Genomic DNA, 27627 nt, shown 5'->3' on the forward strand with positions numbered 1-27627 from the left:
ACAGTTTAGTTGGCTTTGTAGCAAATAATTTCCAGGACTTGTTGTTCTTTTCCACTTCACTGGAAACCGAATTAAATCTTAAGTCTGAATAATGACACTGGAAATGGCTTCCCTTATCACTTGAAAATTTTTACCTACGCTCAGCTTGCTGCAAGTTGACTTGAACAAAAGTGGAAGAGTAAGACTGGGACGAGGTTGGTTGTTATAAATAAAATTACTTTCAACCAAAGATATAAACAAATGTCTAATTTTTAATAATACTTTGAATCCACAATAAGATATTTACATAAATGAAAAATTTGTGCAGAAAAACAAATATATAGGAAGACAACCTAGATCACAGACTCCTTATTGTCGTAAAAAATTTCGAACAAGCTGCCCTGAAATAGGAATAAATTTTAAGAACTTTTCTTAACAGTGTGAAGAAGTTAAAAAAAATATACGCTGTCTATTTTTCAATAAATAAATTCAACATAAAACAAAACTAATAAATAACACAACTAATGAATAAAAAAGGTTTATATTAGTAGTAGAAGTTTTTAATGCTTACTCGTAGCATAACAAAATTACGTTGCTTGAGCATTCTTTTGTAACGAACTATGACGCCTTTTGATATTAGACACTGGAAACGAGGTTGGTGGAAATCAAACGGGGAGGGGGAATGTCCTAATAGACTCATGGGTTTCTCGAGAAAATTAAAAAATTTCTTCTATGATTTTAAAATATGTTTGTTTTGACTCATACAAAAAAATTTCTTGTCACTATCTAAGTTTGAAACGTTCTCATAAGAAGTTTGTTTAGTTTTCGAGCAGAGTACAGAGTTCTGCGTATCGCATCGTAACGTGTCGTTTCGTTGAGATGTTAATAGGATTCCAAATCATCAAAGCATGGATTCTGATTACTGTCAACTTCACCAATACTCGATTTTATGTTTAATTCTCCGCTTTCCTTTTCATCTGATACGAATTTGTTGAAAATGACTTCATCTGGCTGTAATTTCTCAGTTGAATCGAGACTTTCTACGAGACCATCAATAGATTTCTCGTGGAAGTTTTCGTCGTTATCGATTAACTCTCCTTCGTGTGTTTCGATTTCTTCTGTCGTGTATATCGTGTGATTAGCGGTATGACTCGATGATTGTCGTAACATAACGTGGTGATTGGGAGAATCGGCTTCTTCGGAATCCTCCGACTCTTCGTCGTTTTCTTCTTCGCCTGCGTATTCGCCCATTAATATTTTACCGTTTTCAACCGAGGTACTTACGACTGTTGACGAATGTTCAACAACAACGGTGGTTTGAATTTCAGTTGTTGAGACATCAGATGCCATATTCCCTTCGGCGTCGTCGTCATCGTCGTTGTTTTCGCTTTCTTCTTCATTGGTAGGATCCTCGACTTCCTCCGCTGCAGTGTCTTCCTCAATTTTCACTTCCCTATTTTCTTCACTTTGGGTATTATCCCCATCATCATCATCATCATCATCATCGTGATTTTGTCGTGCGTTATTTGACGTGTCATTGGTGTTGTCGTCTTCTTTTTGGTCAAATACGTCTTCATCCTTAATTTTTTGGACGCTTTCTTCTTCAATTGTGTCTTCAGCTTCAAAATCATGCGTGCTCACCTTTCCATCTCCTGGTGAAACACTAGTGCTTCCACAATGTACTTCCATAGACTCTTCAGTTAGTAAAATCCTTTTCTTGAACAATGTGGTATTTTCTTCAACCTCTGTGTCTTCAGTTTTCTCTTCTGTTTCTTCATTTTGCTTAATTTCAGCAGAATCATATTGACTACTAACTTCTGCGTCCTCTGTTTCAGCACTCCACGCTTCCATCAAAGCATCAGGCAATTTCTCAACTGGTGGAATCTCTTGATCGTTAAGTACAAGCTCATCTATTTCCATTTTACCCTGACTCTCTTCTCTTTCCTCTCCATGTTCGACGTCTACTTCTTCCAAAGGTAAAACTTCTTCCTTCGTGTTGACTTCCTCACATTTGCTTACTTTTCCTTCCCCTTCAGCAACTTTGTTGTCGTCCGCCGTCACGTCATCTTCCAAAGCCGGGGCGTCTCCTTGGATTGCTTCGTTGTCGTTATCTGTCTTTATCGGTATATGTTCGTTAGTGTTCTCTACCTCAGATTCAGCATTTTCCTTTTCTTCTCGTTTTTCCTCGACGTCAACAACAACATTCTCAGCTTCGTCAACTTTAACTGAAGGTTCGTCTTCTCCAATAGATACGCTGTCTTTGTCAACTACATCTTCTTCATTACGCATTGTGTCGCAACTATCTTTATCTACAGGCTCTTTTGTTTGAACCTTGTCGGTAGTCGATTCACTGTCCTTTCCAATTGCAACATCTTCATCAGGAATTGCGTCACCATTATCTTCATTCACAGACTCTTCTGTTTCAACCTTGTCTGCAGCCGAATCACTGTCCTTTTTAGTTGCAACCCCTTCATCAGGAATTGTGTCACCATTATTTTCATTCACGAACTCTTCAGTTTCAACCTTGTCTGTAGATGAATCACTGTCCTTTTCAGTTGCAACCCCTTCATTAGGAACTGCTTCACCATTATCTTCATTCACGGACTCTTCTGTTTCAACCTTGTCAGTAACCGATTCGCTGTCTTTTTCAGTTGCATCCTGAATTGCATCTTCGCCATATTTACCTGCATTTTCTTTAGTCTCAGTCTTGTCAGCAACGGAGTCACTGTCTTTTTCAGCTACAGTTGCTTCTTCACAAATTGTGTCTTTGTCATTCTCATTTGCAGTTTCTTCAGCTTCATCCTTTTCTGCAGTCGAATTATTATCTATTTCATTTGCAATCCTTTCATCTTGAATTTCGTCTTCATCATGTTTATTTGCAACTTCTTCATTTATAGCGTTGTCCATAACCGATTCAGGCTCGTTTTCAATTTCATCTCCTTCAGCAGAAATCACCCCTTCGCCATCTTCAGTTTCAATATTGTCACTTAGAACGTTATCTGTAATCAAATTACTGTCTTTTTCTGTTGCACCTTCTTTATCCTGAAGGGCCTCCTCATTATTCCCAGTTACAGTTTCATCAATTACAGCATCCTCACTTACATTCTTGTTTTCGACTGCTATCTCATGACTATCATCTGTGTTACTCCCTTCACTAACAATGTCACTCGGTAAGTCACTGGTTGCCAGAGCTTCTCCTTCTTCTGTGTCATTTCTCGTTTCAGCCACCACCTCATCCATATTTTGCTGTGTTGCTGCGTCTAATATCAACGCAGTTTCGTCAGCGTAACCAAGTCTCCCAGTTCGTCCTTCACCGTCTTGTTCACAGAGAGCATTTTCTTCACTTGGAGACAAAACTTGGCTACTGGGTCGTTCTAGAATTTAAAATATGCGTGTGTGTTTTAATAAATTTTGTATGATGTTTTATTTTGTATGATGTTGTTTTTGGATGTCATCATTGTGTTGTAAATAATGTCGTCAATGGAGTTTGTCCCGTGAGTTGTGTTAAGCCACTGGTTAACTTCATTGTGTTTCAAAATTAGTTTTTGCCGCCGTTTTTTTGTGGTCCCTGTTGTGTAGGGTTCTTGCGGTTAAAGTGGTGGTCGTTTTTTTGGTGGTTAGAATTGTTAAATTGTTATCATGGTAACCGCTACTGTTGTGCTCACGTTCTTTGTCGCCATGTTGATTGTTGCTACGTTGTTCGTATTTTTGTCGTTGTTTTTTCGTTGCTTTGTCGTTTTTTTGTCGTTGCTTTATGTTGTTGTAGTATTATTTGTTATAAAACTGTCACGTTTAAAGGTAAAAAGTACGAATCAATTTCAGTGTGTATGTCATCAATTGAAAACATAGTTGTTGAAAACATAGAAATAGTTGTTTGTCCGGTTAATACATTACCAAAAAGTTTTTCTTTACAAAAATGTTTCTTTGAACTGACCTGTGTTACACGTTGCAACATCAGAGAGTGGAGTGGAGTCATCATTGAACAACTCTTCCGTTTCGACAGCATCTTCAGAGGGCAGTAAGTCCAACTCACTTGGTATTGGCTTTTTAACAGGTGAGCCTGCAGGTGACAATGGCGTGTGTTCGTAATCACTATCGTATTGTGCGCGATCTAGTGGAGTCACGCAGTATAAATCAAAATCACGCGCAGCCAAATGCGATGCATCTAAGTGTGCACCTTCCTCTTTTTCCTGTGTGATTTCCTCAACTATTTCTTCAGATGGTGGCGCACTTTCTTCAAATAATTCAGCCGTTTCTTTTGCATTTTCTTCGACTACCGGTACCATTTCTTCACGTTCAGTTGCTTTGATTTCCGATGCTTCCTCTTTTCCCTCATTTTCTTTATCAGCTTCACCGTGTGTTTCTGTTTCCTCCGTTGTTTCAGAATCTGTTTTTCCGCTTGTTTCAGAATCTGAACTAATTGGTTGGTTAGAAGTTTGTTCTATTTCTTGTTCATTTTGCTCGCCCATCGTATCAGTTATCGTTTCATCGTTTTTCTCCTCTTGAGTAGACTCATCAGGAGCTTCGTTTTGACTTTGTGGAATGGTGTTCTCTATTGTTTTAAGTACACTTGGACTATCTTCAGCTGGTTCTGATGAGTGTGACTTGTCGTCAACTTCAGTTGGTAATGCAGCATCTGATGGCAAGTTTGTATCATTGCAAGTTTCAGGTGATCTATCTTCCGTCAATTTTTTATCTGCGTCACCAACAGTTTGTTCGATACTTTCAACAGTTTGTATTATTGTATGAATTGCTTCTTTTTTTCCTTCATCGTCTATTATTTCCGCTGTTGGAACGACTATTATTTTTTCGGCTTCTGTAATTTCCGCAGTTTTAGTTTCAGAAACAGCTGATATGACTTTTTCATCTGTTTTTGCTTGCTTCGAAGAGACAGGTTTTTTTGTTGGAGACACCTTTGCTGTTGGTTTAGAAGTTGTCTTTTTTGGAGGAGAAGCAGTCCCCACTCGGGTTGGTTTTGTGGAAGCTGGTTTTGTTTTGGTCAAAGTGCTTGAGGTTTTAGCTGCTGGTTTCGTTGTGGTTGGTTTCACACTTGTTTTGTTTGCAGAAGACGGTTTAGTTGTAGTGGTTTTAGAAGCGGTGGTTTTAGCAGCAGTGGTTTTGGCAGCGGTTGTTTTAGCAGCGGTGGTTTTACTAACCGACGTGGCAGATTTGGTTGAACCTGGTGAATCTGTCTTTGTAGGTTTTTGTGATACTGAAGTTCTTGCTGTTGTAGTACTTTTTGCAGATAAAGTCGATTTTGAAGCCGCCGTACTCGTTTTCGTTGCCGTAGTTTTATTTACTTTTCCAGTGGTATTAACCGGTGACGATTTGGTTGTTTTAGTTGTTGTCAAATTTGACTTTGGTGTTTTTGTGGTGTCAGCTTTCTTTGATGTAGTTTTCGAAACTGAAGATGTTGATGCAGGCCTACTAGTAGGTTTAGTTACATCAGTTTTTTTCACCAAAGGTTTGCTTGTTGAAGGGGGTGCAGATTTAGGTGCTGCTCTCGTTGTGGTTGTTTTGGAAGGAACTCTACTGGATGAAGCTGCTGTGGTTTTCGACTTCATCGTTGGTGTTGCTTTTGACGTATTAGAAGTTGCTTTGACGGTGCCGTTAACTTTAGTTTCAGTCGGTTTTTTTGTGGTTCTTAAACCGGTAGAACTTGGTTTCGTGTTTTTTGTTGTTGTTGTTGTTGTTTTGGTTTGTTTGATTGTTGTTGATGTTGTTTTTGTCGCCTTTTTAATCTCCTTTGCTTTTTTATCGTTAGGGTTTTTTGTTTTTTCATCCAAGGGGTTAGCAACTTCTTCTACAGTTGGAGTTGGCGGCTCACGCGTCACTTGAGGAAGTTCTTCGTTATTATTGGTTGAATCGTTTAGAGATTCATTTTCATTGGTAGAATCGTTTAAAGTTTTACTTTGATTGGCTGTTTCAATATCAATATCAGCCATTTTCCTAATAAGTTTAAGTTTTGATTTTGCAATTGGTGTTATGGAAGAATATTTGTGTAAGGTAAACTCTTTGTCTTTTAAATGTGTCCAGTCTAGTGAGGTGGCTTTTTTAAGGCACCCTCCTACAACATCAGCTTGTACTCTCAATATAGCCTGTGATATTTTCCGATCATCGTGTCGTCTTAATGCTTTCTCTTGTTCGTAAGGATCTTTGGAACGATTCGGTGAGGGTGAGCGAGTCCTCGAAGGTGTGTTTCGAACACTACTGTCTGGTGAATTGTCTATGTGAAGCAAATTTGGCGTCGACGCAGCTAAATTTAAAAAATAGCAAAAATGACATTATGTTATCGATATCACAATACAAACCTTTTGATAGAATATCGACCAGATAAGCGTCCTGAGCGCTTAGTAAAAATTGTAACTTTAAAAGGGCGCTTTTAAGGGCGCTCATTTAACAGAGGCGTCTATATAACAGGGGCTGTTATCAACAAGACTAAAAAATATTTAATTTAAATATTCTTTAAACAGAATACAAAATCTTGAACTTTGTATTTCTCTTTTATATGTTTGTTTGAGTAACTGATCCTTCTGTCCTTTTTTCTGAATAACCTACAACTTTTACGACGAAATGAAAGGATGAGTAAAGGGAAATCTTTCTACTCCTAAGGGAAGAGTAACTTTCCAGCAGGGACGCTTACACGGTTAAGACTGTATGATTTGGTAAAATTATTTAAAAAACATAAAAATAAAAATAAATTCATACTTAAAAAAGCGTTTTTACGATGACGTAACAAGTTCCCAGACTTCTTTCTACCTTGCCTCACTGATGCTGGTGATCCAGTCGCTTCGCTTTCAAATGAATCTGGAGCTAAAAGAACAACAACATTGGAATATAAGAAAATGGCAACAGGAAATATTTCTTCTTAAGAAATATAATAAAGCTACACGTTTTTGTTTGAACTTCCATCCAGGTTTTTCTGTAGGAAGGTAGTGATAAAAGCGGAAATCTTCAGGTCAATTAGATATACAAGGAAATTCCTTTGAATTTGTCTTTCTCAATTATTGAATTTCCGCGCCCGAAGGCGTAGGAAATTCTTTAAAACCGTCGTTTTTTTCTTTCGGAGCATTTTTTGAGAAAAAATCGACCCTGGGATTTCACGTTCCTCCGTCACAGATGTAAACTTCGTACCCAAGCTCCTTAACTACTGGGAAGTCTCGTATTGACGTTTCAGACCAAAATTGGTATTTGTTTTCGACAAAATTTGGCACAGTTAACAAATAAAGTATGCTGAACATGATGGTGACATCAAAATTTTGATTTCTTTTACCTAAATGTCATTTCAGGTCAAAATTGGTCCAAAAATCAAAACTACTTTATTTTTAACAAAATTTGGCACAGTAAACAAATAAAGAATGCTGAACATGATGGTGACATAAAAATTTTGATTTCTTGTTACCTAAATGTCATTTTAGGCCAAAATTGGTGCAAAAATTAAAACTACTTTATTTTTGACAAATTTTGGCACAATTAACAAAAAAGTATGGTGAACATGATGGTGACATCAAAATTTTGGTTTTTTGCCACCTTAAATGTCATTGTAGGCCAAAATTTGTCCAAAAATTAAAACTACTTCATTTTCAACAGAAATTGGCAAAGTTAACAAAAAAAGTATGCTGAACATAATGTTGACATCAAAATTTTGATTTTGTCACCTAAATGCCATTTTAGGCCAAAATTGGTCCAAAAATTAAAACTGCTTTATTTTCGACAAAAATTGCCACAGTTAATAAAAAAAGTATGCTGAAAATGATGGTCACATCAAAATTTTGATTTTTTGTCAACTAATGCCGTTTAAGACCATAAACGTTTCAATCGCAAAACCTTCAACCATGAGATAGGCTGTATTTTTTGTTAGCAATTTCTTTTAAAATGTGAGTTTATTATGACACGTTTCGTTTTGTTTGCGTTTGTTGTAAGATATAATGTCACTGGTGTGCTTTATCTTCAGAGGTTCATGCACCAAACTCCTTCGAATGTTTGGCACAATAACACAACGAATTAGCAGGTTTTCATCAAATATTTTGGTAGCGCGCGGAAATTCTTAGAGCCCCCAGGGCTTCTTGTTCTTTCTTAATTACTGACCTTGAAGGACGAGGTCAGATCATAGTAGGCATCAATTTTCCAAGAGTTTGTCCCCACACAAAGGGCGTATATTTCCAACGCCTCTAACTCAAATAAGGCACATTTTTCACATCTCTAATATAAACATGGATGCCTTTGCACATATATACGAATATACGAAAGAACAAACACTATAATATGAGAGCATTTCTTTGAGACAACAAGGGTGTACTTGCATCGCCTTAACTTAAAAAACAGAATTTTCTGAACTTTATAGTTCTTTTTTTCCCTTTATTTACCACCTGTTATATATACAAATGCACGTATGAATTTGCTTTATATAAATAATTATTTTGGGATAAACTGGAAAATTAAGAATATCTTAAAAATAATTCTTACACTGTTTTTTTATAGAAAGAAGAATAAAACAAACAACGATTTTGTGAAAAACAAAGATATCAAGAATTTGTGTATCTAAACAAACAAAACATCAACAATAAATGACTTCCTGAATTTCTAATATCAATGTCCGTGTCCGGATCTTCCAATCATTCCATATACAATTTCAGTATGTTTTTTATCATTTTAATAAAAAAAAGAGTGTATATAAGAAATTTAACAAAAAACTAAAATAAGATTCTTAAAACATTCAAAAACTGCCACCCTTTTAGTTTAAATGGTCCCTACATTATAAAGAGGAAGCAATGCAAGCTTATCACTATGATGGTGTTTATATTGTCATTGTGACAAATCAAGAAACCCTAGGTTGCATTGAAACGTAACCAAAAAACCCTGGGAAGCATTACTTGAGATTCTTATGTGTGTTTATTCCATGATTTGTGAAACTTGAATATTTTTTTATTCCCTGAAATAATGAGAACTGCAGCAACCAGCCAGCTTCGGCAACCGTACTTTTTGTAATCCTTTATGTAAGGTGAACATTTCCGTGTCGATAATAAAACTGACTTTTGTATGCAAAATGATATGACGAAGTCGATTGTGTATATAACATAGAAATCCAGGGTAAACTCAACGAAAATCACAAACCTCTCCACGCCTCGACCTTCCACAGATAAAATGCACAATACAAAAATCCGTCATCTTATTTATTGATTTCTTTTTTTATTTATTAGCTTACCACAATTGATTTTATAGATCTTTTGCTTTTAACTCCCTCCCCTGCTAGAGATAGACTCGATAACCCAGGCACAAATTTCACTTTATTAAAAGCCATGTACAGTTAATTAAAACACAGTAGCTTGGATAATCAAGATAGATGCGTAAAACAAAATCAAACATTTATTTATATATTATTCATATATTTTTATATTTCTTTATAACTGTATACTAAACCTTAAATAAATAAGCTTAAAAGTTATTACTATTCATGAGTCTGTCTACTGAATGTCGAAGACCTGACAAGGAAGTAAATATGCAGATTTAAAAACAGCAGACTAGGCCCTGCGAAAGTTGACTGACAAAAGTTTTTTTTTTGTAAATTTTGTAGAGCTTGCAAATCACTTTTTTCCAATTTGTTAAGCACCTACCTCGTTCCTAGATCTTTTTTTTATTTACTATCGCACGTGGAATATTAAAGAAAAGAAAGACCTGAGTACGAGGTAAATTAAGCGCGAATCTGTGCATTAAACAATGAATACAGTCAACTCTGTATATAGCAGATCCACACATAAAAAACCCACTATGTGCTGGTCACTGGTGCATAGAGTGTGTTTTAGAACATTTTCAATGTCATTCAATCAGAAAATTGATTTTCTGTTACATGTTGTTTCAGCTTTTACATCAGGTGTGCGATATCTATCAATCGGGCTGTGTAACAGAACCCCAAAATGAAGATTCGAAATATTTATAATTTGAATATTTAGCGGAAAATTTAATACCGGTAGCCTGCGGATAAATCTACGGGTTCGCCCGCATTTCGTGTTTCCGTAGCACGACTTATTTCTCGCACACAAACAGACAAAATATAGCTATTATTGTAGAGACTACTCAGGTTTTTCTGTCTTTTATAGCTATATTGTATTTCGCATTCGCATGCACAAACAGACAGAATACGAAATAATATTATTAATACAGATAAAAAAATCAAATTTCGATTTAGTCAAACTGCAACACTATCGACTTTGTCATGTGAGTTTTTTTCAACATAACTAACGTTTGAAAGAATGATAATTCCTAAGTACTAGATTGAACTTTAGGTTGGCACGGACCAACCTACCGTTACTTGCTGTTTGATCCGAATTTCAAACTTTTACCTTATCTATATTCCATACGCTGAAACAACTAAACTATATATAGAATAAACCAGAAACAGTGATGTTATCAGCAAGTGAAAGAAAAAAAATATGAAGAAATTTTTATATTGTATTTATTTCACCAGGTCTCAAGTGCGTTAAGCTTCTTCGTAAAAATTTTCTTCCTTGTTGGACCAAAGTAGATAATATTTCAAAAATATGGAGTATCAAAAGCCAGAATTTTTTAAATTTCAATTTACAACAATAATTCTCTTAGCCTGGGGACGAGATTTTATTTCTCTCTCTCCAAATCTTGATTATTTCACTTTTTATTTTCTTTTTATTATATTCAGAATAAGAAAACTGTTTTTGTAAATATAAAAAATTTTTGTGGCATATATTTTTATTTCAGTTTTTTGTTTTATTTTCTTGTTGTTTTGTTTTGCGCTTTAAATTGACTGTTTTCTCAATAAAAAGAAAAACTCTTAAAACATAAAAACATATTTTTTTGTTTTTTTTATTAATGTTTGGATGTTTTAAAAATGTTTGAAAGTTTTGAATATACTTATACAATACACTTATTCAAGAAAATCTCGTTCTGCTTTCCAAAATTAAAATTTGATCTCAGCAGGACTTCTGTATTTATTTAAAAATTTTGTTTCGAAACTAGGACCCACAAACAAACATTTTGTGATAATGTCAGGTTAAAATTACAAATCTCAAAAAAAGCAAATCTCAAAACTGAATAATTTATTTAAACATCGACAAATTAAAAATACCAGAAAGGTCTTGGTTCGAATTTACCTTTTCATTCTCAAGCTCTCCGCCAACGATTTGCATCCCAAAGGATAATCATCTTATTGGCACTGTTATTAACGAGTTCTTCACATTTTTTTCCCATAAGGAACAAAGATTTTTCAATAAACGGTTCAAGACTGAAATAACTACATTTATCCTTACTTTGTATGAATTCGTGAAGAATTTTAGGATTTAAATGACTATATTTTAGGAATTTCTACGGTCAAAAAGAAATCTTACGAAAAACCTGTAGTACACTCAAAGTTTTCATTTTAGCAACATCTATAGCTATAACGCAGTTGTGACTAAAATTCTTCTGCTGCCTAGACCTTGTTGAAAACACAACCATATATAATATGAAAATGTTTCAGCATACAGCAGCAAAAGAGATAAATACGAAATCCAAGAAATAAGGTTTGTTTATATAAAAACCACCCAGTCTAAACGAGCTCTTAATTGGCATTGTCTGGATTAACATAAAGCTAGAACTACACTATAACGAACTTCTACTACATACAGTGTTTTTTTCTTATTATAGAATTTTTACTTACCAGTTGTTTTTTTTCGCCACACCTATATATTTTTTGTAGACTGGCTAGCCAGTTGATTATTATGACACGACTTCTTCTGCACATAAAAATCGCACATATATTAAAAGAACTCCTTTTACCATCTGCCACGGACAGTATATTCTGCGCTCCACCGTCACTCTCCACTCGTTTTGTTTTTGTTCGACAGGGAGTAAAGTTTTACCGATTATGGGATTTTTTTTAGGTTCTTTCTTACTTTACACCCTCCCGCTATCAGCCTCGCTTTATTTTTTTGCAACTCTGCTGGAAACGAGATTGCGGCATATCATTACTGTTGGCATGGTAATTATATAAACAACTAACACACAGACTGGTTATCTCACTTTGCGCGTTGTTTTGTACAAAAAAATTAATCAGAGTGCGTTTATCCACACCACACGAGAAAAAATAAAAATTTCCGCAACATCTTAGCAGGTAGCTTCTCTTGCTTGTTTCAAAGTTTTACACGTTGTCGTGATATACTCATAGATAATATGGTATACTCATAGATAGTATGGTATACTCATAGATAGTATGGTATACTCATAGATAATATGGTATACTCATAGATAGTATGGTATACTCATAGATAGTATGGAAAAGAAAGGTTTGAAAATTAAAATAAATAAATAATTTTATTGGTTTAAAACAGATGTTGAGCAAAAAAAAAATCGCCAAAAGAAAAAATGGCTTAAGCCAATTTAATTTTACAATTTTGAAAAGTAATTCTTTATTCCAAAAAAAAAATAAATGAAAACACAATATCGCCATAATGTTCTCAATTTACCAAAAATAAATAATTTTTTGTTTGAAACGTGAATAAAGACCGGACGAGCCAATAAAAGACACAGAAAGGCCTGGGAACGGCCGCGGCTGAAGTATTTTCTTGTATATCTATAGTTGTATGTAATTAACATGTTATACAATATATTTAAACTTTGTAGTTAGTTTGTATAAAAGTAATGATTAAGGTAGGAAAAAGAAAGAGATAGATGAGAAAGGAAAAATTCTGAAAACTGCAACAGACGTCTATAATTAATTAAAAAAGCTTGTTTTTGATTGGTTGAAAAAACTTCCATGAAGTAACCAATCAAAGCAGATGTTGAGAAAAGAATTAGTCAATAAAAATAAAAAAAATAAAAAGAAAAATAATAGCGAAATTGTTCCCCCATCTGATTTACTTCTAGTTTTCACTAATTGAGATAAGAACTTGAGATAAACTTACGCGCATGCGCAATTGTGATGAGAACTTAAGATAAACTTTCGCGCATGCGCGAAAGTTTGAAATATATTTTTTCAATATATTTGTGGTTGGTGAAACATCGATTTGTTTGGTCTCGTTTATTCAACTTACGAAATGTTGCCTCATTTTTTTATAAATAATTGGCTTTATCTAGCTATTAGCGTGTCCAATGCAGTGGTAGGAACGGTCACTCGAATTTAAATCAGGTATGTTGTTTGATTAGTTGTGTTTGCAGATGATATAATAAAGCTATCTATCTAACTGGGTAACAGAGTGAAAGAGAGCGGGAAATAATCGAGTGAGATAAAATTGGTTGCTATGCATGTTGGGGGTAAGTTTGTTAGAGTATTAGATGTAAATCGGAAGAACGAAGAAAACAACAACAAACAAACAAACAAACTCAACCAAACAAATAACTAAATTACGTTTAATTTCCCGCAAAACCAAGTTCGTCAATCAAAACAAAAAAATATTAGAAAACAATGTTTATCTGAGCAATACTACTTCCCTTCACCAACTTTCGTAGCAGTGTTCAGCTCAATAGCATAACACGCCGCGCATAAATTATAAATTTTACCCACAGTTCTATTCTATCACTTTTTGACGTCAAACTGATATAAGTGACACCGACGTCGCCTTTAGACGTCGACAGGTTGAAGTTTATTAATACACAACAGTTCTCCATCCCAGATGATTTATTACTTTGGGAAGGAAATTCGGAGTAAGGTGCGTTCCACATGGAGAGTTTATACTTTCGACACACACGCGTCAAAGCATATTACTTTTAAAACATTTATCTATGACAAGTCCTTTAGCTAATGTACATCATGTGATGCCTACTTACCGCCCTGCCTCACCCTATTCTCGCCAGGTTCCCATATAAACTCACACATGAGCTCTACGAACAGAAAATAATACTTAAAGGACTACACCAGTAAGATTTCTTTCTTTTTTCTTAAAAGGCCCTGAAGATGAGGTTGCGTAACGACAAAACATACGTTATCATTTTCCATAATCTAATTTGCTTGTAATGTTCAAACAGACATCCTGCTCTTATGTCAGTTATATCCGCGGCGTTCCTGTTAAGGCATAATTTTAGGAGTCTGTCTAAAAAGAAATTCAACGGTATAAAAATATTTTACATAAAAAACTTACCAACTTTTGAAACATGTGTCATCAAATAGTGCTCCAGTGTGTCCCAACCTCCGCCTATACGAACTATACAATGATTGTTCAAAAGCTATAAATAAATAACATAATCATAAACTAATCTCGTTACCAGTTTTTAAAACATCGCCTTAAGCATTGCTGGCTATAAAGGATCTCGTGGAAAAGGACAAAGGGTTCTGGAAACGAGGTTAGTCTGCCTGAAACGAGGTTAAGCTCTGCGTTCCAAAATGACACTCCAAATTTTTTTAAACAGTTATTTTTAAATGGATGAGGAATCCAGGAAGCGGAGGATAATTTGCGACTTATATAGACGTACATTATAAACAGTTATTGGGTACGAAGTTGCTTGTCTAGAAATGGTGGCATATTTTTCACATCTAATATTGCAAACTATGGAATAAATTGTCTGCTCTGTGTATTCATTGTAATGTTCAAAATTTTTTTAAAATAAAATAAATAAAAACAACAAACACTGATAAATAATATATACGAGTATGAAATAATAACTAATAACGCATGAAATAAATAATAAATGTCGGCTTGTTCGTGCAAAGTAACCTCGCTTTGAGGTTGTGATATTGGAATGAATTCAGTTATTGTCGTTAAACCCTTTTTTTTTAAAAAACTCTTACTTTCGACAATATTTCATCTATAAATATAAAATACTGACACGATAATGAAAATACGTTATGACGCATGCGCAATAAATACAATTTTTATGACGTCATTATGCACGATGTCTTTATGAATTAAAAATTATGTCATCTGGTCTTCATTCGACGTGCGAGATTTTACGACAATGTAAGCGCAGACTTTTTTAATAATTTATCCACATGAATTCTTGACATAACTAGACAATGTCCCAAAAAAGTGTGTGTGGTTGTCATAAAAGCAAGACGATGTCGAGTATGGGGAGAAAACTTTATGACTACGCACCCACCCCAGATACCCTAATATTCCACCTCGTCCCGAGGGCTATTACCCTCTTGAGCGCATTTCGATAGTTCTAGCGAAATACGGCGAAAAGTGCTGGGGCCGAGTTTGCTAAAAAATTTTCTTTTGTTGATGCTTTTAAAAATAAATAAATGTAAAGATCAGTAATTTCCCCTCTTTTTACGGGCAAAAACTTTCTGGAAAATAAATTTTTTGTTGTTGCGGGTTAATCATTTATCGAAGCTCTTATAAAATTTCGCAAGTGAATGGTATGGCGGATTTGGCATAATCTCCTTTCGGATGCAAATCTGAATGTACGTAGATTCAGCGGATTAAGAATTAAGCTTATAAAAACCACGAGGCTCAAAAGCTCATCCGTTTTATTTATTGTTTTGGATATAATCACAATCACCATTTATAAAATGTATTCCTATATAGAAACTTCGATCTTAGTACCTTTTAATTTCACACCGTTCACGATATAAAAATAGCGAAAAGAGGCCTCGGGGAAAAAGGTGATTTCATTATTAAGGTGTATCAATTAAGCTACTGTAAACATGCCTCAAAAGGGCTCTAGACAAAATCAAACTATGCAGCATCAAAAACAGCCTTTACTCCTTTACACCGCCTCACTTCAAGAATCGATTCGTCTGCACCTACGCTGCATATGCATTAGCTTTAATCAAAGTAATAGATAGCCTTATACCACTTTGTTTACCTTAAAGACGGCAACATAGATCAGGAATCAAAAGTAATCCATATACAATTTTTTTTTCTGTTTTGCTGTTGTCTTTGTTGTATAGCTCTTAAATCATCTTTTAAAATAATGTATTGCATCACTGATCCTCTCCGTCCAACAGATTTCATTAAAATATAATTGTGTTGAGGCTATCTGTCATTTATTAAAATTGTTCGTAATCTATATTATAATACCCGTATACGTCTGTCTGTCCGTCCGTCCGTCCTTCCGTCTGTCTGTCTGTCACGCAAAATGGTAGCTTAGCTGTGCAGGTAGCGAGACGCACGCAATGCGGTATAAAAAGGACGGGAGAACCCGTGGATTTTTCCACGGGCTAACGACTAGTTTTGTCTTAATTACTCAACGAGCCGACAAAATTTGGGCTGTTAGAAGTCGCTATTATTTCATTTCAAATAAAAAAATGGTCACACGTACCCTGACAAATATAATCCTTCCAAGAATAATGTATTTTCCTTCTTTTAAACGTTGTGTTGTCTGAATGTTGTATGACTCCAATATACTCGTCACCTAAAAAGATAAAGAAAATCAAAACCAGGCAACGTTTATAAGAACTTTGCTTGGAAGACAAAGATGACATTCATCTTTAGGGATTCAATCTTCACAAGAAGTAATTTTCGAAGTTAGCAGATTCATTATTTTGCGAGGAATAAATTTTGCGAATTTTTCCAAAAAATTAATATATCGGTTTACCGTTTTCAAATGTTTTTATGTAAAGGTTGCTAAAGTTGAAATTTATGTATAGTATAGTTGCTAGGCCTTAAATAAATGCATGGGTTCGCCGTCCTTAGATTTTTACTTGTCTTTATTTCGTGCACACAACAATTTGGGCTACCATTTTAAACAAGATACGGCTACCAGAAGTTAAATTTAGTGAAGTTTCCGGGAAGACTAAATTACAAAAGTTTCGCCAATAGCGAGTATTTAAATAACATCCTTGTCTCCAGGGTTTGTTCTAATTTTCGCGCGGATTAATTTTTACAAAAACAACAAAAACTTGCGAAAATACTTTTTCCCAAAATCAATTCTCTTAAGATAACACGCAAAGTCACAGCATAAATTAGGCTGTTATTTTTTTCATACAAAAATATTAAATTTATTTTTGAGTTGAGTTTTGATTGTCCTTCTGAGAAACAGATTACTCTAAAAAACGCAAAAAACACTCTTTAAAGTAAAAAAAATTCTCATACCTGTTGTCTTATGATATAAAACAATAATGGTCCAAAAATATTTCCTATTTATTTCAGATATTCTAATTCCGCAATTTTTGTAGTTTAAAACTTTGGAGTAATTTTTAAGATCCTCATATCAAAAACGCTACATGTCTAGGGGTTCCAGGTTTTTGTAGTTATCATAGAAAATAATATATATAATATAAACCAATATAAATATATATAATATAAACCAATATAAGCCAAGAAATATAAACCGATTTTTAAGATTTGCTGCAACATAAAAGCTGAACACTGATACATGGAAAAATAAAAACGATTTTTATCTTACCTTTCGGTGGAGTTCAGTCTTAATGTAACCACTTGATTTTCTTCTTTGTCGTTCCGTAGGTTGTCCTCCACCATCATTGCTTTGTTTCGTTGTGGTGCTAGTCTTTCTACGTCGATATTTTTCTCTTCCAGTAAGTCCGTTTTCTCCACCGCTTGCATCACTGTCAGTTCGTTCCATTCGATAACGTTGATAGGAGGAATCGACTGTATCGAAATCGTTGATAGTATTGTGATTTTCTTGTTCTTGAAGACTTTTTGAAGTAAAATCCAATCTACCATCTGAACTAGACCGTGTTCTGTGATCGCTTTCATCCTTTAAATTCAAAGTCATTTTTTGCCGATCTGTGTTTTCATCCAGGCTAGTGTTTACATCATCATTATAAACTTCATATTGGACTAGTTTAGTTTGTTTACTTGATAAAAAATTTCTCTCTCCTCCGTCGTGCGGATACAAAACTCCAACAAACCTTGACCCTTCATCCAGATCTTTATTAAAACGCGACGAAGTCAAATACCTACTAAATTCTGTCGTTTCTTGCAAACAGATGTCTTCTTCACTTTTTTTATGCATGCTTTGGGCAGAGTCTAAACTTTTTTGACGTGCACCTAATCGTATATTGGTTCTAGCACGAACCTGAAGCGTGGAGTCTAAACTTTTTTGCTTTTCTCTTGAATCCAGGTAAACATTTCTTTTGTATTTTGCTCCATGCGTTGAAGAGCCTTCGCAAGTGGAATCATGTTTTTCTCTATCGGGTTTTGAATTTGCGCGTTCCCGTGTGTTATTGTATTGAAATAGGTCTGTAGTGTCAACACCGGAATCCACTGAAACTGGACTTATGCTTCCATCCAGTGAACTATCTTGTTGTTCCTCTAATTCTATTTCTTGTTCTAGTAATAACAATGTTGGAGGCTCCACTCCGAATTTTACACCCAATCTGGCTACCTCCATTAAACATAACACAATTTCCCGCGCATTATCTCTCAAGCCATCTTGTTCTGTTTTATCAACAACGTCATTTGACTCGAATAGCAATGGCTCTGGTATTCTATGGTGGCGACACCATTTTAAAAATAACTCTACATTCTCACGACTTAAAAATTTACCGAGTTTTCCTTGACACCTTGAACGAGGATGTATAAATATGGTAAAAGAAGGTATTCTTTTGTTGTTTTTTTCGGCTAAATCTTCGGCATATTGTTGACAAAGGCGAGCTAATTTGCAAAGTAGTACACCGTCTTGTAGCATGTCAAAAAACTTATCAGCGTAGATAGGGTCGTTGGGAAATAATCGGGATAACCAATTTGCTTCGTCCTCGATAATTGTAAATAAAAAATCGTTTTCTTTTGACCACCGGGCAAGCGATTCCCAAGAGGTGGATTTTAGTTTTTTTAATCCAGCTTCCCGATAATTGACACTTTCTGCGACGTTTTTTACTTTGTGGTTATTGTCGTTTTCATTTATTAATGGACTCGAAACGACTGCCCGTCTAGCTTTACGACGCTGTGCGGCTTCTGTCGGACTTTCCTCAGTGTGTCGTAATTTAGCAGGGACATGCAGTAACCGTTCTGGAATTTCTGAATTTGATTCCAGTTGAGGTGTTAACGATCTTGCGTTAACAAAACTAGTCTCGTGAGCAGCAAATTCTTTATCTTTAGAACGGAATACTATCTCATTCGATTCAACAGACTCCATTTTATTATTTAAGAATTACAAAATAATATTAACCAACCAGGATCGTAAAAGGTTATAGCTATATATAAACCAATGAAAAATGTGGAGATGAATGCACTAGTAGGAAAATATAAGATACACCCAGTATATAAAATCTTTCTAAAGTTTTAACATCAGTCAGCAAAGGGTAAGAAATAAGAAAATATACTTTTCTTTAAATTCTAGCGAAATCATGCAAAAAAATTACCATGTGTTAGCATTTCAAAAAAATTCTTTCCATGCATTCTATAAATTTATTGGTTCTAATAACATCTCTTTGTGTTTTTCTTTGTATATGCAACTAAAAATCACAATAAAAAGAAATTATTATAAATAATAAATGTACTATCAGTCAGTAATACAGCCATATAAACAATGGTCATATGACAATAGCCTTTGTCACTATATTAAATCAACCGCTGCATTTTATAGATTAACTTTTCTGTATCAGATATCTCAAATTGGTTTTTTAGAACGTTCGAACTGTTTGTAAACAAAACAAATCGTTCGAATATCTGAATTAACAATGCATGTTCAAAATGTGATCAATGTCTCTCTCCCCCCTCTGAAGCTTAATGGAATAAATATATATTGACATTTTACAAGAACTCGAGCCTCGGATTTTAAGGAAATATACGAACAAAATATAGACAGCTTCAGGCTCAAGTCGTTGTTTTTAAAACCAAGGTCCTCAACTTACATCACTTCCAGGACTAACCTGTCTCTCCGTAACGGACACGGTCAAGAATTGCTCATACAGAACAATTCTTGTAAGAAATCTCTCTATATATCTGCATTTTACAAAACGTTAATTTTTTTACTAAGATAGAGCAAAACTGATTTCGTTTTAATTTTCTAATTATTATTAGCCTATTAACAATATACTCTCTCAAAACATAGATATATATATATCATATATAATTTATGACATATGTCTCTTTGCTCAAAACCAGCCTCTTAATGCACTTGTCGGTCGATTCACTTTACCCTGACTCCCAAGAGCAGTTTTTGTAGCTAACTAATAGTCAATTTAGAAAGTTACTCTAACCGGAAAAGCTAACGTTTTTGAAGTCTTAGTTAGGCTGAATTTTGCAGTTGTGTTTTTACCAAAATAAGAAAAAGTCAGGATGATAAAGATTTGTAATGTAAGAAAGCTAGATTATTATTTTAAAAGCTGGATTATTATTTTAAAAGCTAGATTACAATTATTTTAGGTGTGGAGTGGTTTTTTTTCTCCTCGAATAAACTTCCCGCCTTTTTCACACCAAGAATTTCAAAAACACCCCCTCTATTTTAAACGACTCTTCGATTCTTCGTATTTTGGTCATCATACATAAAAACTTTTTAATCAACAGAAATATCAGTCACCTGTACTCTCGTTCCCAGGGCTTGTTAATTTTTTATATCTGCACGATATTAGATTTATAAAAAAACCTAACAAGTCCTGGGGACGAGGTTGGGTCAACAAAAAACTACCAACTTTTTTTACCGACTAAATTCTCTTTTTTATATGACGATAACTTCAACTTAAATGTGACGGAGTTTGTTATACAATATACTCGCCAATTTATTATCATTCGCCAGTACATTTTTTTCGCGAAACAAAAATCCACGCAAATTTTTTGTAATACTGTGTATTTGAGAGGATTTTGATAAAACACACACAAAATCTCGTTTGCTGGCATAAAAACTTTGCTTTGTTAGAAATAAGAAAAATAGACGCATTCTTTTTAATCCTAACAAAACATTTTCTATTTTAATGTGATATCTCATATCCTCCTCTTCATAAATTCAACATTAAATCGAGTCATCATATTATAAATAAAAGTTATATAAAATCCAAGATGTTTCATGAAAGCCACAATTTCACACATGCGTTTCCTGGAAAACTACACCATCAACAAAAACAGGAATTCACTCTACATTAACATTTTTAATGACGTAATCGCAATTTTTAAAATGGCAGTCATAAAGGAAGTGTAATTCTATCACAGTACCCACACAACATGGCAGATCTGTGACAATAACATTTTATATTACTCAGTGTGATTTTATTCTTGAATGTAATATCTGATGTAAATAAATAAATAAATGAATAAATAAATAAAACAAAACTCGTTGCTACTTGGGTAGCAAAGCATGATCAATACTTTTCCCTTTTTGTATAACAAAGAATACTAGAATGTCATCTACTTTGCTATTCTAAATTCTGTTTTGTTTTTCTCGTAAAAAAACTCGGCAAAGCAAAGCAACAATAACAACATCAACTTTCGTATTTAAAAATAAGGAAAATTCCAAGTAAACTTTTGATCTATTTTTTCTTCAAACAATTTTAAAATATTTCCATAATATCATTTTTTTAAGAAGAAGAAAAAAACTCTGAATGGCAAAGATAATTAAAAAAAAGAAGAAGAAAACAAAAGAAAAATAAACATAACTTAAGTTTTAATAAAACATGAATTTTAAAGAAAAGCAAAAACAAAAAAAAATATGTTTGTTCTTCAAGAATGTTCAAGTGTGAAAATGTGATCTAATTCTTTTATATTTTGACGTGTTAACAAAATAATTTCTAGATCCTTCATCGACAAATTATATGGTGAAAACAGAAAGAGAATGGCATGGAGGTGCTACCGGCAATAATTTGTATCAGTAATATTGTTCGACCAGTAGAGAGTAGCTTCGGTAAATTCTAACTTTAAGCTGGTGACACGTCTTGATATCCTAAACAACCCATTACGTTGGAAAATACCCATCTCCTTCCCAGGAACGTAAATGATCAACTTAGTTACCACTCTCTTTTTGATTATTTTGTTTCAAAAACAGGTAGAAAGACTGGAACCTGAATATTTCAAAATTGTGTGGTTTAATGAAGCAGGCTGGCAAGAGATTACATGTGGAGAGCTTTTACGTTCATGACACTTCTAGACAGTAATGCACTAGTTCTAAATTTCCTGGAACAAAATGACACTAACGCCTAATTTGTTTGCTTGTTTTACTAAAAAGATTTTGTTTTGTTGGTTACAGCGTCTTGGGATGAACGGAAAAACAGCTTTTCGCTTTGGTCTTTGTAGAAAAATTACGAATTGTATTGCGGTCTGAATTTCCTTTCGATGTTTTTAACAGAGTGACTTTCACTGCGTGTTTAAAAACACTTCATGTAAACAGGCGGAGGTGGAAGAAGTGAGTGCTATGCGTGTATGCATTTATCATATGATGGGCGTAAGCAATGTTGCCGTCCAAAATTTTACTTCACCTCGGGCGTAATGTAAACACGTCAGTAATTCACTTCCACTTGAAACTTCACTTCAGACTTCATGTAACGCGGCTAAGGCACATTCGAAACGTAAACAATATTCCTACTCCACACGCCGACGAATTATTTAGATTTTAAATAAGTCTCGGATCTTTATCGAAGTTATTGTTGTCGTTCAAAAGTCCTGACAACAAAAAATTATGGGTATATAACTGCCCTCACCCCGCCCTCCCCTCTCTGGTTCCTCCGTCCCTGCTAAAGCAAACATTTCTATTTGTTTATGCATTCTTGGAAGCAAAGATGTTGTCCTTACTGTATTTTTTTATAAAGGAGATTTAAATAAACAAAAATTTGAATGAAATAAAAAAGTGAACGATAAAGTTAATATATATAATTCAGAAATAAAAGTTTCTTATCTCTCAACCCAGCAGCAATACCTTTGTCGTAAAATAGCATCTTTTTTCTCTGTCAGTAAAGCTGCTTTATTATAACACGTTAATAGATTTACAACTTTAAAATTATGTAGTTAAAGTTTAAAAAAATCAAAGCATTAAATCCCAACGGCCTGACTGCACAGTTAAACTTTACAATAAGATAAAAAGATCTGGAATAATAAATACTCCATTAAAAAATTGAGTAACGAGTTCGCTAATTGTTTCTGAAAATATGCAGCGTGGACAAAAATGACTCTCCTACACAGATGATTTAAATTGCTCAATGTTTGCAATTTTTTTTAACTCTAGATTGTAGAGAAGGTTTTTAGCTCTTGCATTCCTTTTTCGGATCAACCTCGGCTTGTTATCAAAAATAAACGAGATGAATCTTGTATTAAACTATGCTAAACAGCCTGTGGCGCCAAATTCAACAAAACTTATGAAGAAAACACTGGAACGAGTTCAAATTTTTGACTTTTGAATGTATAAAAATATTTGTTCCGCTGTTTGTAGAGACATTTGCTGTTTAACCAAAGATGAGATAAGGATATGTTAAAGAGAAATCGACTGATAGAAGTCACGAAAATGACGACATTGGATGACAAAAATGAAACGACAACAACAATAAAAACAATAACACAACAGCAGCTACAAAACGACAGCAAAACAACAACAACAAAGTGACAACTGAACGACGGCATCAACTACGACAACTACAATGACAACAGAGATGAGCAACAACACAACGACTGCGATAAATAGCGACGAAAACAAATAACAACAACACAACGATGACAAATATCGACGACAATAAACCACAACAATACGACGACGACAAATAGCGACAATAACAAATAACAACATTACGAACAAGAAAAATACCGTCGACAACCAATAACAACAACCAATAGCGACGACAACAACTTACCTGTAACTACCGTATGCGATAGAAGTTTCACTTGGAGATATCAAGTTAAATAATTAAAAAGAAAGTGAAAGTATAAAAATTTATACGTGATAAAAAAAACCCTCTTCAGTACGGAAAACAACATCACGCTTGCGTTTAACACAAACGATCAACACAAACAGAATTTTATCATGAACGCATTAGAAACGTCATTAACGTAATTACTGTTAATTAATGAGCTTCTACTATCAAAGAAGACATTATAACCCCCTCTTCAGTGTAATTATGCTGAGTCAGTGATTTATTTTGTCATGTTGCTAAATTGAGAAAATTAGGAGGAATCGTGCTAAAGAAACTTCCTCTATCATATCATTGAATCATCACTTCTTTTTATTTGTACTTCTTGTTTATTAAAGTATAAAATACAGACCGCAACATATATGCCCCTCCTACCGATTCAGTTCTTTTAACACAGGTTCGAACTTTTACACATCGGTTTGAATGGTGCGTTAGGAAGAGAGGAGATCCTTATTCCCAGGGATTTTTTAGTTTTTTGTGTTTGGACAGTACTTAAAGACGGCCCGTCCCAATATAGAAAACGGCTCTTGGAGGAGGTTGTGGAGTGTATATTGTTTAGGGGGAGTTTGAATGGAGAACATTTAAAAAAAGAAGGCAGCGTTTATCATTATAAACAGAGTTAATTGTTAACCTGTGGAAAAATTCCCTGGTTCCCGTTTTTCATATCCCAGGTATCGCTATTTTGAGCTTCCTAAGCACACAAAAGTTTTCCAGTTGCAAAAAAGATCGTAAAATTGCTATTTTGTATGTCCGTAACACGATTATGAAATCGTGCAGAAACAAAATATGGGTTACGTTATTAACTCAGAGATTACTTTTCTATAAATAACAAAAGGGGGACTAGATTTCTCATCTCAGGCCTCACCAAGAAAAAAAAAATATGTGAATAGCAAATAAAAAAGAAGAAGTAAATTATCTTTCCTAGTCAAAGAAAGAAGTAAAAAAGCTTTTAATGTCTGTGGTTGAGACGATGAAGAAATATATTTAATAAAATATTTAAAGGGAGATAACTACATCCAAACATGTATTTTATGTAGCTAAGCAAATATTTATTTGAGATTATTCATTTTAAATATATATTTGGTTTGCTTTATAAATGAAAATACTGTTGACGTCATAGCTATCCTTAACGCGACTTCTCTCCGTCGTTCTTCATGCCTGAACCCAGCCTTGTCTCAATGATTAACGTGCTGTAATTTTACGAAGATAAATCCTGAGTTCATCTGATTTTAAATCCTCCTTTGTGTTGGATTTTTGCGGGTGAGCTTATGTGCGGGTGGACTTATCTGCGGGTGAGCTTACTTGCGGGTGAGCTTACTTGCGGGTGGGCTTATGTGCAAACAAAAAAAATATCTGAAAAAAGGCAAAAAGGAAAAGAAGTCTGATGGCCAACTGGAAAGTGTTAAAAGTTATTTGCACTGTTCACAAAAAACATTGCGCCAGTAAACCCATGGGTCATTGGTGGTAAAATTGGAATTTACGTGTATTTATTACCTATGTGATGCCAAGATCTGGAAAAAGACAGTTCAAAGAAAAATTACAGTTTGTGTTAATAAATTGATGGTAATTTATCTTTAAAATTTATCTTTTCAGTATATAATATCATATTGTTCGATTAGATACAAATTCACAACTATCTACCATTATATCTATATATTAAAGTAAAGTAGAAGATGTGAAACGAAGTATGTTTTTTTAGTTTTAACCTCCTTTCTATTTTATTTAGGTTTATATATTTAATCGTTTTTTGGAAAACAAGAAACCGAAAACATTTGGTAGGCTGTATTTTTGTTGGAACAAACGCGAAAATTTTAAAAAGGAGAATAAACGTTTCCTTGCAGATAAGCCCACCCGCGTATAAGGTCATCGACGCAACTATAGGCCCGTAGTATAAACTTAGACAAGAAGTCAGCGGTTTTACAAAACGCGGAAAAAACTCGTTTAAATCATGGTTTTAGTTTCCGTGGACAGTCATACCACGATAAAAGCATATCTGACATCGCCAATTTATCTAAGACTCTATTTCTTGGTACTTTGACGAATAAGCCTGAAATTGATGATTTTTCGGGTCCCCTACTACATCACAAAAAGGGGAAAAAATGAGAAACGTTAAAGATTCGTAGAAACGCATCTTTTTGATGCCATAATGGTATTCTGGAGCAAAGTAGTTAGAAAATATTCTAGTATGAAACAGGTTTTTATTAGACACTTCATTACGATTGCGCTTGTTTCACTTCCTACGTTTTTCAAGACTAACCTTAGGAGAATTATACAAATTGTAATTCGCAAAATTGATTTTTGAAAAGTTTCCAATTTTTTCTTTTAACGGCAAAATTAAAACGTTGATAATCCCTGAAGCTTAATTAGTTTTTACCAAGTCAGGAAGTCGATATACTGCGTTCATATTGTCCCCCTATATTTTTCACCCTTTTGCGCAAGCTTTGAAAGAACCTAAAGTCTTAGAACATATCAGATAAAGTAAATAAATACTGTGAAACGCACTAGAGATGCAGGGAGATGGTCTCAAAATTAATATCCTTTATAAGAGAACGGAACCGTAAATAAGGCATGTGTGACCATGAATCGTCGAAACCTCACAAATTTCCTTTTCTTTTTCAAACTTTCTCAACATTGCTGAAGATCTGTGGAAAGTGATAAAATGTCTTCTTATTCATTTTCAGTATGAATTTTTGATTTCTAAAATACCAGTAAACAAGATGAAAGTCTTCTGGGTTTTCCTTTACGCAATCGTTCATAACGATGTAATAATATTTATCATATTTTGGAACCGATTTCAGCAATGCTTAAAGTTACCGAAAAAATCGCCTTTATGCATACGACGCCATAGATATTATATGTCATCAACCAAAGCCACTTTGAAAAAATCAAATAATTTTACCTGAGATCAATCAGTCAATTTGTTTTGCAAAATGTAAAACGTAGGCCTAGGTTAGTACTTCCCTTACTCTAGTAAGGTTAGTCTTTCTGCTATCCAGTCTACTGAATGTAAGTTTTAGGACGTATTAGTGAAAATAAAAATCACAAAAAAAATTTTCACAATGTTTGGTCCGTATTTTCATTTGCGTTGCACGGACTTTTCATTTCTAGGAATAGATCACAGATTTTTGGAACTTTGCACGCCGTAAGCCCGAATACAAACACACTCTTTCTTCTCTATTTCTAACTCTTAATAACCGATCATATTGTGTCCCAGCCTTTTCCACTGGACGTTTATAGATATATTTTTATATAAGACTCTCACTATTACAAACTTGTAAGAAGTTTTGGTGTCAGGTTGAATTTGATTGTGTCTTAAATCAAGCCGGTTTATTCTTTTCTTAGCGCTGCTATTTTTCAAAAAAAAAATTCTCGGTGAACTCTTATAAAGATACCTTCACCTAACACAGACACTTCAAGTTTACCGCTAGTAAACATGGAACAGTGAAATAATAGCTCATCAATATATAATGTTCTACATCCAATTTTACATAGTACAAACGGGTTATTATTTATATATTTACATTAGTTGTACTAAACATTACAGTAACTCGACTCAAGTGTTTTTCGAGTTCGACTCAAGTGTTGTTCGAGTTAAATTTAAGTGGCGACAAAAATACTTACAAAAGCGTGGACACTCACTGTGCAGTTATCAAAAGCGTTTATTTTAAAATACAAACTGGCTCACATATATCTATTTTCTATCTTCTCCAACTTTTTTTTCGTTTTCAGATTCTTTTTCATATCTATACATATATATGTACGTGTCAACAAGTCATTACATATATACAAAATTTTGTTTTGAGAAGAAAGTTCAAATATTGCTAAAACAAACAAAAGAGAATCACGTGTTATTATACATTGACAACTTGTTTGAATTGTCTGTTTACGTCACGTGGTACCTTATCACGTGGAAAATTTCAAAATGTAAATTAAACCCAAGACTCATATTCGTCAACCAAAAGCTGCGACTTTAT

At 34.2% G+C, this 27627-nt stretch overlaps 1 protein-coding gene across 2 annotated transcripts; it reads right to left on the bottom strand.

The window, feature by feature from the left end:
- Positions 1 to 231: 231 nt before the first annotated feature.
- Positions 232 to 27343, bottom strand: LOC130633409 (serine-rich adhesin for platelets-like). 2 transcript variants are annotated; one of them, XM_057444550.1, is made up of 7 exons: positions 27275 to 27343; positions 17272 to 19282; positions 16186 to 16278; positions 14064 to 14148; positions 6688 to 6792; positions 3914 to 6235; positions 232 to 3353 (listed from the first exon to the last, which is right to left on the bottom strand). In XM_057444550.1, exons 2-7 carry the CDS (start codon positions 18961 to 18963, stop codon positions 862 to 864), a joined length of 6789 nt encoding a protein of 2262 aa, XP_057300533.1. In that variant the 5' UTR covers positions 18964 to 19282; positions 27275 to 27343; the 3' UTR covers positions 232 to 861. The 2 variants fall into 2 exon arrangements, with proteins under 2 accessions (XP_057300533.1, XP_057300532.1); XM_057444549.1 differs by lacking the exon at positions 27275 to 27343 and having other exon boundaries at positions 17272 to 19542.
- Between the last annotated feature and the right edge of the window lie 284 nt (positions 27344 to 27627).

The sequence above is a fragment of the Hydractinia symbiolongicarpus genome, chromosome 1 (assembly GCF_029227915.1).
Source record: "Hydractinia symbiolongicarpus strain clone_291-10 chromosome 1, HSymV2.1, whole genome shotgun sequence".
In the NCBI taxonomy this organism is placed as follows: domain Eukaryota; kingdom Metazoa; phylum Cnidaria; class Hydrozoa; order Anthoathecata; family Hydractiniidae; genus Hydractinia; species Hydractinia symbiolongicarpus.